The sequence below is a fragment of the Biomphalaria glabrata genome, chromosome 17 (genome assembly GCF_947242115.1).
Source record: "Biomphalaria glabrata chromosome 17, xgBioGlab47.1, whole genome shotgun sequence".
NCBI classification, from domain to species: Eukaryota; Metazoa; Mollusca; class Gastropoda; family Planorbidae; genus Biomphalaria; species Biomphalaria glabrata.
The window spans coordinates 5,731,482-5,745,277 of NC_074727.1; the positions used below are offsets into that span (position 1 = coordinate 5,731,482).

At 36.4% G+C, this 13,796-nt stretch overlaps 1 protein-coding gene across 2 annotated transcripts in view; it reads right to left on the reverse strand.

The window, feature by feature from the left end:
• Positions 1–246: 246 nt before the first annotated feature.
• LOC106058583 (cadherin EGF LAG seven-pass G-type receptor 2-like) overlaps positions 247–13,796 on the reverse strand; it is a 29,536-nt gene continuing 15,986 nt past the window's right edge. For both annotated transcript variants that reach the window (XM_056015912.1, XM_056015913.1), the window contains exons 8-17: positions 12,451–12,641; positions 11,702–11,774; positions 11,281–11,399; positions 8,775–8,951; positions 7,329–7,529; positions 6,237–6,396; positions 3,037–3,169; positions 2,853–2,897; positions 1,303–1,343; positions 247–983 (exon numbers count right to left, since the gene is read on the reverse strand). In XM_056015912.1, the coding sequence (XP_055871887.1) occupies positions 703–983; positions 1,303–1,343; positions 2,853–2,897; positions 3,037–3,169; positions 6,237–6,396; positions 7,329–7,529; positions 8,775–8,951; positions 11,281–11,399; positions 11,702–11,774; positions 12,451–12,641 (1,421 nt within the window). In that variant the 3' untranslated portion in view covers positions 247–702. The remainder of the gene's footprint in view (positions 984–1,302; positions 1,344–2,852; positions 2,898–3,036; positions 3,170–6,236; positions 6,397–7,328; positions 7,530–8,774; positions 8,952–11,280; positions 11,400–11,701; positions 11,775–12,450; positions 12,642–13,796) is intronic.

Here is a 13,796-nt window from a genome sequence, read left to right on the forward strand (position 1 = left end):
ATAAAATGGGTATTTATTAACCAACAACATAAGAAAAGAAAGACTTTTAAAATGAAAAATCTAGAATGTAGCCTATACTATAATAATTCCTTGTGGTATGAACATTTGAAAAGTCTAATTCAAGCTTTGGTTTTCAGACTTGGGCTTGTGGCAACAGAATTAGTTGGCAGGCAACAAATGTATGACAGATGAACAAATCAACATGAACTATGTGCCAGTGTAAATGGTGTTTAAGCTTACTAAAGTTTGCTTTACATGTGGAACTTATCTTGGCTTTATGTTAATAATAGAACAGGTCTTAAAATTTATCATTTTTAAATGTGACATGCTGTTTGGGGTTTCTAAGTAGTAATAATTTGATCCTATCAAGCAATTAAACTAAGGATATTCTAAACAATGGTTTTAAGTATTCTTAATGTAGAGTTAAGTCTTTTTGTTGGATACAAGTTTTTGAAAGATTCCTGCTTCAATTAGTCCATGGTCCCCATATTTTAACTACCTTGCCACAACATTATTCTCTGATTAAGCTATAGTAGCTTCTTTTTTAACAGTCTGTGTGTACTTTCATAAGAAACCTTTTCAAACAAAAGTTATCAAAATTTGAATTAGATACATAAGAATCATTTTCATTTTATATAGTGCATTGATAATGCATTGGTTGTTAAAGGAAGAGCTATCTAGGGATTATCACTATGCACTGGACTAAAGTATGTCGTCAATGTAGTGGGGGTTAACTCTTGGCCCCTGATTGTAATTCATGGGGACATCACTGCTCCAGATTCTCTCCCCTAGAATGTCATCAACATCACCCCTATCAGGCCCTCTAGGAGCACTCCTGGGTGCACTTCTAGGTTTATCCACCGCAGGCAGTGAGTCTTTTCTAGGTCTGGGGTTAGCGACTTCATCTGGTACTGTATCATAGTTGGCTGGTTCTGGAGTTCTATTTCTTTCTGGCAAATCATTGTAGATATCATCAGGATAACCTGCATTCAACAAAATAGGTGAAGTATTTTTAAACTGGATATAAGATATGTTTTGTTTTTATAGCCATGTAAAAAAATAATTTTCATTTGTAAACATTCAAATATCGTGACTGGTGATAATAATTTAGCATATTCAAAAATAGTTTTAAAAAAAATCAGAAAACAGGAAGAAAACCACTGATGTTTTCTAACCATACTATAATTTAAAAAGTGTAAATATTGTTCAAGACATGAGATAACAAAAGCAGTGCAAATACAGATTGGAACTTGTATACATTGCCTGTTTTATTGTCATTTTTTAAATATTAATTTTACTTACGTTCTTTCCAAAAACCGGCATTGCCACTGCCAGGTTGTATTCTGGAAAAATTAATTAAATATTGTCAGCACTTACAAAGCTCAACAACAATAGCAAAAAAACTGTTATTCAATGGATACCAGCTCACATACAACTAGAAGAAAATGAGAAGGCTGATACAATCGCCAAGAGTGGTAGAATTAACTCACAAATAAACTCTGCACTCTATCCAGAAGAATTGAAGAAATTAATTGTAAATAAAATAAATGAGAAATGGACGAGCTCTCATCCAAATCACATGAAAGATGACGCTTACTATAAGCTATTCCGACAAGACCAACGTCTAATCTTTCGACTCAGGACCAGACACAACAGAATGCGACAGCACATGTACCGGAAGCTCAAAATTGGAACCAGTGAAATCTGCCCATGTGGAGTATCACCAGAGAATGCCGACCACGTCCTCCAAAACTGCTCTCTTTACCAAGAGGCCTGTATAAGACATTGGCCCCAAAACACCCCAATAGAAAGAAAACTATATGGAGAGCTCCCTGATTTGGAAACCACTCCGCAGTTCATCTCATGTATTGGTCTAGTCATCTGAACACTCCAACATAACAATGAGAACGAAGAAGAAGAAGTCAATTTAAAAATCAAAATTGTGGGTAAATTATTGTAATAGCTACAGAAATAACACCTGTAACAGTGCAAAACTGATGGAAAGTTTTGATGTATGTTTTTTACTCAATAAAAGTAAAGTAAAGTTCCCCTTTCAGACTTCTATAGGGCAGATGATGTAAAAGTCATGTTTCTGTGGCCTACCGTTCACGAGGGTGTCATGTGGCCAGCACAACTACCAACCACCTTTACTTTTCCCCAAATAACTTCAGGTACCCATTAGAGCTGGGTGGACTCAGATGTGTCCAAAGATCCCAAAATTAAAAATCCCAGTCTTCACCAGGATTCGAATCCGGGACCCCTGGTTCAGAAGCCAAATGATATCGGCAAAATAAAAAAGAACATTTTTATAAATGATTTAAGGCCATTAGCTATTTGTCATGTATTGAATATGTGAATATGTTAAGCTGAAACAAAATATTATAATTAGAAGTCTTTTATTAATATTAGGAGTACTTACAATAATTGTAAACTTACCCTGCATTAAACTTACCCTATAATAAACTTACCCTGTATTAAACTTACCCTGCATTAAACTTACCCTGCATTAAACTTACCCTATAATAAAATTACCCTGCATTAAACTTACCCTGTAATAAACTTACCCTGCATTAAACTTACTCTATAATAAACTTACCCTGCATTAAACTTACCCTGCATTAAACTTACCCTGTAATAAACTTAACCGGCATTAAACTTACCCTGCATTAAACTTACCCTGTAATAAACTTACCCTGCAATAAACTTACTCTATAATAAACTTACCCTGCATTAAACTTACCCTGTAATAAACTTACCCTGTATTAAACTTACCCTGCATTAAACTTACCCTGCATTAGACTTACCCTGTATTAAACTTACCCTGCATTAAGCTTACCCTGTAATAAACTTACCCTGTATTTCTAGGCTGCATTTCAATTACTCTGTTTGGTGCTTTTCTAAAAAAAAAAGGACAAAAAATGAATTTAAAAATAGGTAACTGTAGTGAGTGAAACAAATAGGGCCTAATAGTGCGTCTACTTTTCAGTAGGTACATGGCGGTAGGGAGGGGGGAAAACAATCAGTAAGTAGACTCACGGAACTTTCTTTCTTTGACAGCATTCCCCATTGCACATGCCACGCCCACTGCATCCCCGAGCCCAGTGGCCCTTGGCGATGTTCCCAGCACAGAAGTTACTGACACGTGTCAAACAAAGCCAGGCTGTAACACCTGAAGAAATACATATGTGACGTGTCTGAGAGTGAGAGGTTAAGAAATGGAGAGTGGGAGGGAAAGTGAGAATGAGTGTCAGCAAGAGAGAGTGAGGAAGACAGAATGAGAGAGAGAGAGATTGAGAGAGTGAGAGAGCAATCGAAATTGAAGGGAGAATGAGAAAGAGAGAAAAAGGGGAGGGGACGTGAAAGTGATAGATAACTAGAGAATGAAGGGATGAGATTGAGTTTGAGAAAGAAAAATGACCCGATCACAAACAGTCTGCATTACTTAGAGAATCTTCTTATCTTATATATTACAGACGCATTTAATATGTCAATCTAGACTTGCATGTTAATCAATGACTTAAACTCTGCTAAGTCGTTGGTTTTCCTGGCTGATTCAGGCAACCCGTTCCATTCTCTAATGGCACTAGGGAAGAAGGAGCACTTCTACGATTATGGAATAAGAAATTTGCCTCTATTTTTGTGCCTTTCTGAGTATTTCATTAGGTTTTGTTTTTCTTTTTGTAAGTTGAGGTTCAATGTTTTATGTAGGCCTATAGGGCCTAGGCCTACATTGTGTGCTAGAAAGAGGAAATAGTAAAAGAAAAACTAAATATTGTATTGAGAGACAGAGGCGGGACTGTGGGAAAGTAATCAAAGAGAGCTAGTTTGATCTTTATATGTAATTCGTCCGTCGTGATTCGATGATGACCATTTTTGTTTCCGAGCAGGCATATAGTTCACATTTGTCAGTAAATAATAAGTCGCTTTCAGATGTCTCAGGTTGAATAGGTCACCATCAGTTCGATACGTTACCTAGCCATCACTATTCCTGAATGCATCTGTCAGCATAGTTGAAATCATGAGGCTGAACAAGTGGATGCTAAGACACAAGCCTGTTTTACTCCATTGATGGAACTGATAGTTCTCCACTCTCCTGGACACGTCCACTCTACTGGACACGTCCACTCTCCTGAACACGAACCTTCATGCCCGTGTGAAAGTCTCACCATAGTTATGAACTTTTGTGGAACCACATTGGCTATAATATAGTATTCCATGTTTGAGATGATCCATGAGGCGATATACTTGGATACATGCTAGGATTTTTCCGGTAATAGAGGGAAGAGATATTCCTCTGTGGTTGTCGCAGATTTGAAGGTTTCTTTTGCGCTTGCATAATGGACAGTTGTAGCATCTTAAAGTCGTCTTTTATTTCTACATAAATAAGAACAGATCATATAATCTTTCGATCAGGTTATAAATCTTGTGGGAATGAAGCCAGCTCCGTGAGTTTCTGTATTTGCAATCTGGTTAATAGCAGGAAAAGTTTCCTTCAGCGTATGGAGATCGTCTATTTACTCATTTATTGGTACTTGCCAAAATGCTCGGACCAGCTTTCAGAATTTCTTCCTTATATGTTCGGAAACTGAACTCCAGAACATCGTCAGAAACTTTTCAAGAGCATGTAAGAATTTCTGTCTCAATAAAAAAAAAAAAAAAAAGAGAACGTATGTTCTGTATCTACCAGCTCCAGAAAAAAAAAAACAAAAAACTACTCAGCTCTAACAAACAAAACAGACGAACACACAATCATTGAAGTGGAAGTAGCCCACACTTAGCAGAATAAGGCAACACAGATAATGAAATTGACTTGCAAATAAACAAGGTCAGTGCATATTATGGAAGACTGTTTAGAAATGTGTGGGGCAGTATAGGCTTCCCCACACATACTTAACTAGAGAGTTAGTTTGATCTAAAGAGATGGGAAACTGGGAGACAGCGAGGGAGTAAGAACGAGAGACAAAGAGACAGAAACAAGAAAACACCAGCAAAACAAACAAAAAAATCCTTAAAAAAAAAACACAGAAAAAAAAAAAAACAAAGCTTATCTAAAGGGAAAGAAATTCCGTCCTTAACACTATATCTACCAACAATGTACAAGCTATTTCCCTTATAAGATCAAACTAAATAATTAATTACCAATAATTAATTGACTAATTGAGTATTTTTATTTATTGATTCATGTTTTGTTAGGTACAATCATGGGTACAATAAAAAAAAAGTTGTTTAAAATATCATCTTGATCGTAAAATGCGTGAGGGAGAAATAGCATTAACAATCATTAAGGGGACTAAACCCAACAAATTTAGCTATTTTTCTTTGAATACTGAAACAATAGTTTCCTTTGTTGCTACGAAACAAAATGATGAATTAACATTAAATTATTTGTCTAATTGTTTTTTTTTTAATTGATTCATGTCTTTTCTATGTCAATGAATAATTGTGTGAAGTTTTAGCTTTTTACCAGACAGAGTGAGTTGACATAAGCTTTGTAAAAAGAGATTATGAGATAGCTAGCACTAGGATTAAAAAAAAGAGGATACAGACTCAACAAGTGAGAGAAGAAAAGATAAATTGAAAAATAGAGAGGCAGTAATAAAGATAGAGAGAAAGAGAGAGAAAGAGAGGGGGGAGAGCAACAAGAGAGAGACAATTTGAAAACAAGAAGTCGAAAGTCAATATTTTGGATTTTCGTGATAAGCTAAACAATACTAAGGTAGATAACTTCAATGTTGTCAACATAGACATAAATAAATATAGACTGGAAAAAGGAAGTAACTTCATTTAACTTGAAAACATGTATATCTATTGTATTCGGATTTCCGAATTAAGAAAAATTGCATGATCTTCACGCTGAGAGATTTAAAAAAATCACTAGTGAAAATATTGTAATACTTATATAGGTTACGGCTGAAATAGATCTGAATACTTAACTTTTATACTGCTCATAAATGCTGTATAATAAAGTACACAAAATCGTAAGTCACAAATTTTCGTTTCATAAAACTCTTTAATTGGCCAGTCTATATTTATTTATGTCTATGGTTGTCAACTATATTTAAAAATGAGCTACAAACAGATATATATTATATAGGTCTGTGATTAACATTTAACTTAAAAAAAAACACTTTCTATATTCTGTACACCAGATACACCTAAAAAAGCTACCTATTTCTAATTTTCCGCCATAGATGAAACTCTCTAATAGCTAATACGCGAAGTGTGGAATCACCTACCTAGAAAAATTGTCCCGAACAAGGCTGCTAGTATAATCCACCACAGACTGTCTGATGTGGAGAAAGATTGTGCCTTCGGAGTTGTAGTCGGAGTCGTGGTCGGTGTGGTTGTAGTTTTTGTTGTGGTTGTGGTCGTCGTGGTAGTGGTCGTCGGGCACGGCTAGAAGTGAACAACAAGTGGCATTTATAAACACGTATTTGATATTCCTCACGATAAACTTAACAATGTCAAGGACGCTAAATAACATTTCCCTGTTGACAACTAAGTAGCAAGAAAACATTTTTTAAAATACTTTAAAACAAAAAAAAAAAAGCTTATATTAAGTGTACTTGTATCAATTAGTTTGGATCAGTCATGTAATTACATTTATATTAGATCTAGTTCTAGATTCTAGACTAACAAAAAAAAAAAGCATTTATAGAAAAAAAAAGGGGGAACGACCTGAATTCGAACTGATGGCTCAAGCTTTCTCAGGCTTCTCAAGCCAACACGGTAACCACTCTGCTATTAGAAGTCTTATGAACACGGAAGATTGTATAATTATCTATTCTTTCTATAGTCTCGTCATGTTGTGTTCACTAAGACTCAGACGACGACCTATAAAGGGGACTAATTCAGCTTATACCACCACTTAAGTCAATTATAATTTCTTTCCCTTGTTCGAGATACCAAACAAAATAATTTATTACCAATAGTTAATAAACTAATTGGTTATTTTTTTAATTATTGATTCTTGTGTTGTCAGGTAAAAGAAATAATTGTGCAAAATTTTTACCAGACAGACAGACAGAGTGGAATTTGTTTGTAAAAAAGAGCAGTATAACACAATCTTAATGCGTGACAGTCGATCTTATCAAATCTCATTCATTATCGCTAGTTAGTTGCTATTCATGAGGCTAGAGTTCAAACAGAAACGTCAATATTCTAAATCTAATTATTGTGCACCAAGATTTCTTTTAAAAGTCAATCACTTCTAACTCTAGAGCTACAAATTAACATTTCTTTGCCATCTAGCCAAAGTGTTCTAGGTCCGGAAAAAAAAAACTTCCACAAAAAGATAAAAACTCAATAAAAAAAAGTTATATTTTTACCGTAAAAGTAATTGTCACAGTGCCATGGACTAGGCAGGTCAACGGACCAGGGTACTGGCCGTGGTCGGTGGCGACAACCGTGTACGTTTCGCTGGTACCAGCGGCGGAGACCTTGTTAAGTATGACGTCGCCATTGGGTGTGATGGTGATGCCGCCGCTGTTGGTGGTGGTGGTGGTGCTAAACGATATAACATTGTTGTCCTGCAAGATAAATGGCGACATTCAAGTCTAAAGTAACAAACTAGAGAATAAGACAGTGAGAGGGAGTGAGAGAGTGAGAGAGAGAGATAGAGAGAAAGAGAGAGAGTGAGAGAGAGTGAGAAAGAGAGAGAGAGACATAGAGAGAGAGAGAGAGAGAGAGAGAGAGAGATAGAGAGAGAGAGAGAGAGAGAGAGAGTGTGTGTGTGAGAGAGAGAGAGATAGAGAGAGAGAGATAGAGAGAGAGATAGAGAGAGAGTGAGAGAGAGAGTGTGTGTGTGAGAGAGAGAGAGAGAGAGATAGAGAGAGAGAGATAGAGAAATAGAGATAGAGATAGAGAGAGAGAGAGGGAGAGAGAGAGATAGAGAGAGAGATAGAGAGAGAGTGAGAGAGAGAGTGTGTGTGTGAGAGAGAGAGAGAGATAGAGAGAGAGAGAGAGAGAAATAGAGATAGAGAGAGAGATAGAGAGTGAGAGAGAATGAGTGAGTAAGAGAGAGAGAGAATACATAGATGAAGAGATGATGAAGATGAGAACAAGAAAAAGAAAACAAATACTTTAAATAAAAAAAAAAGCTAATACGACTTGTAATTGTATCAATTAGTTTGGACCAATCATGTGATTAAATTTATAATAGATCTAGGCCTACAGTAGGCTGCGATTAGAAATATTTTAATCATTTGTTTTTATTTAGCGTAATTTCACGCTTTCTCAGTGCGTTGTGATCCAGTCATTTGTCAGGACCAGTTGGGAAAGGAAGGGGGAGGAAAAAGGGGTTAGGCCTATCTGTGTGAATGTTACTGTGATCGCTTTTTAAATAAAAAAAAAAGCTTTATACCACCACATCCCACAAGTACAAATTATTTCCCTTATTCGATCGCACACAAAACAGTTAATTAACAATAGTTAATTTACTAATTAGTTTTTATTGATTCTTGTTTTGTCATGTGCATAAAATAATTGTGCAAAAGTTCAACTTGGTCCGAGATTGAGTGTGGGAGAAATAACGTGTACACACCTTTTACCAGTCAGACAGGTGACATGGAATCTAAAAAGTCCGACATAAAAACTAAGAGTCCAACATGTATTACAAGGAATCTGAGTTTTACATTGAAACTAAAGTCTTGAATGCAAGCTAGAGTTTAAGGGTCTCTGTTATGATACAGAGTGCTATATAGAATATAGAGAACTAGTTACAATTTAAAGTACAACATAGAATCTAGGTGAAAAACTTATTGCATAAAGCCTACCTGGAAGCTAGAGTCTAAATCTGTGGCCGCAAAGTTTCCAAGCTGCTGCCCGGGACTTGAACATTCGGTAACAGTAAAAAATTGGTCCAATGTGGTTATGACTGGAGGATTATCGTTGAGGTCCTTGATGTTGAGAATGACTGTAGTCGTGTCGTTCAGGTTGCCTTTATCACTCACCTGTAGTATATCAAATAAAGCCAACTATCTCAATCAACAGCTGCACCATATAAATGTTACATAAATATTTGAGTAGGTAAAGAGATTGGCCCATAGAAATGAAATATAAAAAGTTACAATAAGTGTAACTAGTGTACGTAATATTCCATTTGCTGGTTTCAATGTGTAGGATTAATTTTCACAAAAGATCGGAATAAATATTTTTTTTTTTAAACAGATGACTACTTTTTTTTCTTTATGGCTTAAATTTTAATTTACGACTCGAACTAACATAGCCCTACATCACTATATTAAGTCTATGTTGATTTCAATAAAGTTTTCGACAGAATATGGCTTGGGGCACCCTGGGCGACAATGGAAAAGTACAATGTAAATAAAAGTATCCTACAAGTAATCCAGAACCTCAATGAGCAGGCCACTAGTGCAGTATACTTCAACAACAACATTGGGGACTGGCTTAAGTTGGACTGACACAGGGCTGCCGACCTTTCACCAACTTTCAATATCTTCCTTGAAAGGATAATGGTTAATGCTTTCGAGTGCTACAAAGGTACTGTAACTATTATCATACGCCTTGCGGCAGGGACAGAAGAAGAATTAGCTGACCTGATGATTTGGAGAGCCAGGACTTCCGCAGCATATGGTATGCAAATCAATGCCGAAAAAACACAAACTATGACCAATAGTCAACAGGGCTTTTAAAGGGACGTCAGTATTTGAGGTGAAACACTGACAAGTGTAATAGTTTTAAATAATTCGGACTTATCGTCTCAGATGAAAGAACTAAACCTGAACTACTGGCTAGAATTGCAAAGTCCACAGCAGCACTTGCAAAACTCAAAACAATCTGAAAAGACAAAGGCCTAGCCCTCGACACCAAAATCCGATTGATGCGCTCCCTTGTCATGGTCACATTCTTATATGTTTGCGAATGTTGGACGCTGACTCCAAAACTAGAGAGGGGGGTCCTAGCCATGAAATTGAGATGCTACAGAAGGATCTTAGGTATCACATACAAAGACCGCATCACAAACGAAGAGATTAAAAAACAGGATTAGTTCAGCGACTGAACCCCACAATGTTGATTCGAATCCTTTGTTAAAAGGGGATAAAACTCGACAATTTTAACCATATCTGTGAATACTGTAGGATTCATTTTCCATTGTTGGTATCTATCAAAATAATTAATGACCAGTAATTAATTGACTAATTGTTGAATTTTTTTTATTGATTTATGCATTGTCTACGCCAGTGTTTCTCAAACTTTTTCCTAAACGGAACAATTTTGCACATTCTGAGTATTTAACGGATTTCTTTGCTTATTTTTAGAGAGATCCTTTCACGTGTTGGCCTACTAGTTAACTATTCCAGTTGTTAGTGGAACACCTAGGGTTCCGCGAAATACAGTTTGGGAAACACTGGTCTACGCTAATGAATAAATTGTATAAAGTTTGAACTTGATCCGAGAATGTGTGTGGGAGAAATAACGTGTCCAAACTTTTTACCAGACAGACAGAATGGATATAAGCTTTGCGATAATTACGTCCAACTTTCCAATTTAGCAAGTAAAGCCTCAAGCGTTTTCCATCACTTTGAGTTTCAGATACTCATTTTCTGGCCGTCTAAAACACACTATTTTTTTTTTTTTTAAAGAAGAGATCAGCTCAAATATGGTTGAATTAAGAAGCAGTGGGAAAACGCGATACTGAAATGTGACAGACTGACAGACATTCGAGGCAGTAGAGTTTGTATTGGGCTTGATATAGGATCATTCTCGTGTTCAGCAGGACGTCTTGTAGCGGGCCTGTTTTGTTTACGCCAAAGAACGATGGTATGTCATTTGACAGAATGCTTAGCGTTCTGACTCGCCCCATAGTTTGAGAAATGCAGGAATAGTCTACTTAACAAAGAAAAATATTTTAAAATCTTTAAAAAAAAAAAAAAAAAAAACACAAGCTTATTTAAAGCGGAAAAACAAAAAAAAAATTAATTACCACTAATTAATTGACTAATTGGTAACTTCTTTTTAAATTATTGCTTCATGTCATGTCTATGCCTATGAATAATTGAGCGCAGTTTCAACTTGATCTGAGAATGGGTGTCTTTGAAATAACGTGTACACAGTTTTTACCAGACACACAGACAGATAGACAGACAGAGAGAGAGTTGATAAATGCTCTGTAATATGACCTGTGTGATTGAAAATATCGACCAGAAAAAAAAAGTCATATGAACATGTACACATTTGTTATATCTAGCAATCAATGCCTAATGTTTGAATTTATTAAATAATAGGTTATTTTAAGTTTTACGTTCATTGAACTCTGACCTGGACGGTCAAGGTCACAGTGGGTGTCATGGCGACGTTCTTGTCCACGTCGTATTCTATGATGGATTTGATGATGCCAGAGTCCGGTTCAATAGCAAATCGCGTGATACTTGGAGTGGCTGGAACCAAACATGAAAGATACGCCTTTTAAATTACATCTAGTATATATAATGGAATGTAAGGTGTATGACGTATGTATGTATGTATATATGTCCCGCATAGAAATCAAAACCATTTGATCAATCTTGATGAAACTTGGTATAAATGTTCCTTAGATAATGGCGGAGTCCGTAATATATGTGTAAAAAAAAATGAAAAGAAACTTTTTCAACATTTTTTAAATTATAAAAAAAAATGTGTAAGAATAATATGTTACATATATTTGATGCCAAGATAAATAGATATTAAAGGAGAAACTCACATCCTTTGATGGAATATGTTTTGGTGTCAATAAAATCTGGGTCAGTGGTTGTCCATCCAGGATCAATGACAATCTAGAAAAAAAAAAAAAGAAAAAATAATAGAATAAGCTTTTTTTTTCCAATATAAAAAAAAAACAATAATAAAAGAAAACAAGGTTACATAGAAAGTGTTTTTTGGAAACACAAACTCAAAATCGGCCCCAGTGGTCCGTTCACCGGCGTTCAGGCAGATAAAAAGGAAGGTTTTAATATTTTCAATATTTTTCGACTAACAAAAGGATACAGAGATCTATTAATGTTATTATTATTACATTAACTAAAAGAACGAAAAAAAAATAATTAAAGGATCAAATGTAAAAGATTCATGTCGTATGTAGATAGTTCAAGTGCTTTACCGCTCAGTGGCGCTCAGCCACTGCGGGTCCTGGGTTCGAATCCTGGTGAAGACTAGGATTTTTAATTTTGGGATCTTTGGCGCCTCTGAGACCATCCAGCTCTAATGGGTACCTGACATTAGGTAGGGAAAAGTAAAGACGGTTGGTCATTTTGCTGGCCACATGACACCCTCGTTAACCGTAGGCCACGAAAACAGATGACCTTTACATCCTCTGCCCTATAGACAACAATGTCTGAAAATGGGAACTTTAAAATGGGGTCACAGCAAGTTTTTATTTTTTAGTTAGAAAATCAATAATCATTATACATGACTTTTATTGTACTGCTTGTTGCGTGAAATAAATGCACTTACATTTCCCTCATAGACAGACAGAATTTGGTTCTTGGGCTTAATGACCGGCGGCTCGTTGACGTCTGTCACACTCAAAGTGTAGGTGTACGTCCTTGACGTGCACGCGCCGTCGTCTGCGATCACGATGAACAGAGGGCGCTGTAGGTTGTAGCTCTCGTAGTCCAAGGCAGACTTCAGATTCAGCTGAACTCCTGTGTGTCAATAAAACATTGACTAACGTTTCGGTTGAGTGTGTTTGTGTTTATACGCGTGGGTGTACAAATAAAAACAAGAAATTATTGTAAAAAATGTTTTGTTTAATGTTTTACATGTTTCGGATGTTCCTTAAGAGTTGATGATAATTTAACTCCTAGTCCAAACCTCCCGCAGAGCGACTGGGGATGGAAGCGGAAAGGATTTGAACCCCCAACCATCGATAAATCCGAACGACAGTCCAGCGCGCAAACTGCACGACCAGGCAGCCATATAGTACTATATATCTCATGTTTTGGCATTTAGTGTAGGCTGGGTGTTTCCTCAGGCTTTTTAAAAATATATAAATATATAGTCCCCGCATTTTAAGGGAGTTTTCGGTCTTGGCAATTTTCTCCAATACTGACATAAAAGGAAACATCTAGGTCTGAAGAAACCGTAAACCATATCCTCTTTGAATGCCCCTCCCTAATCCACCTTAGGCAGACCCTACTTCCACTACAGCCCAACATAACCAACAGTCTGTACAGCAGTGCTGAACAACTGAAGAAAACACCACAATTTTTTTCCTTGGCACAGTCTACAAAAGAGCTCACAGCTCAGCAGCAATAAAGCTGGCTAGAAGAAGAAGAAGAAAAATATTTCATGTTTTGGGTTAACTATGGATGATTTGCAAGCAAAAAACAATCAAACTTGAGCTAGTAAAACGCCATCGACTTGTAGCAATTGGCGTCTCTTTTAAATATGGCTTAAAATAGAACATGGAAATCCTAATTAATACATATTTTGTTTTTGACGGAATTTCGATTGTGTGGGAACAGACGCTACCACAACATGACAGACGTCTGTTTTACAGTTTGTAAACTATACCTACATACCCTGTGAACAGCCCCCTAACTCCCTGTCCGGGCACTGATTTCAGGCTACAGGAAGCCGAACAAAAAATCAAGTTACTGAATCGACCAATTACATATATATATTTTTAAACATTCATCTTCTACCCTGAGTTTTAAGTTGAAGCGGTATGACTTCTCTCTCTCTCTCTCTCACATACTCTCTCTCTCTCTCTTTCTCTCTCTCTCTCTCTATCTCTCTCTTTATCCCCTCTCCCCATCTTTAAAAAAATTGTTACTATGTCCCCTTCTCCGATGGTT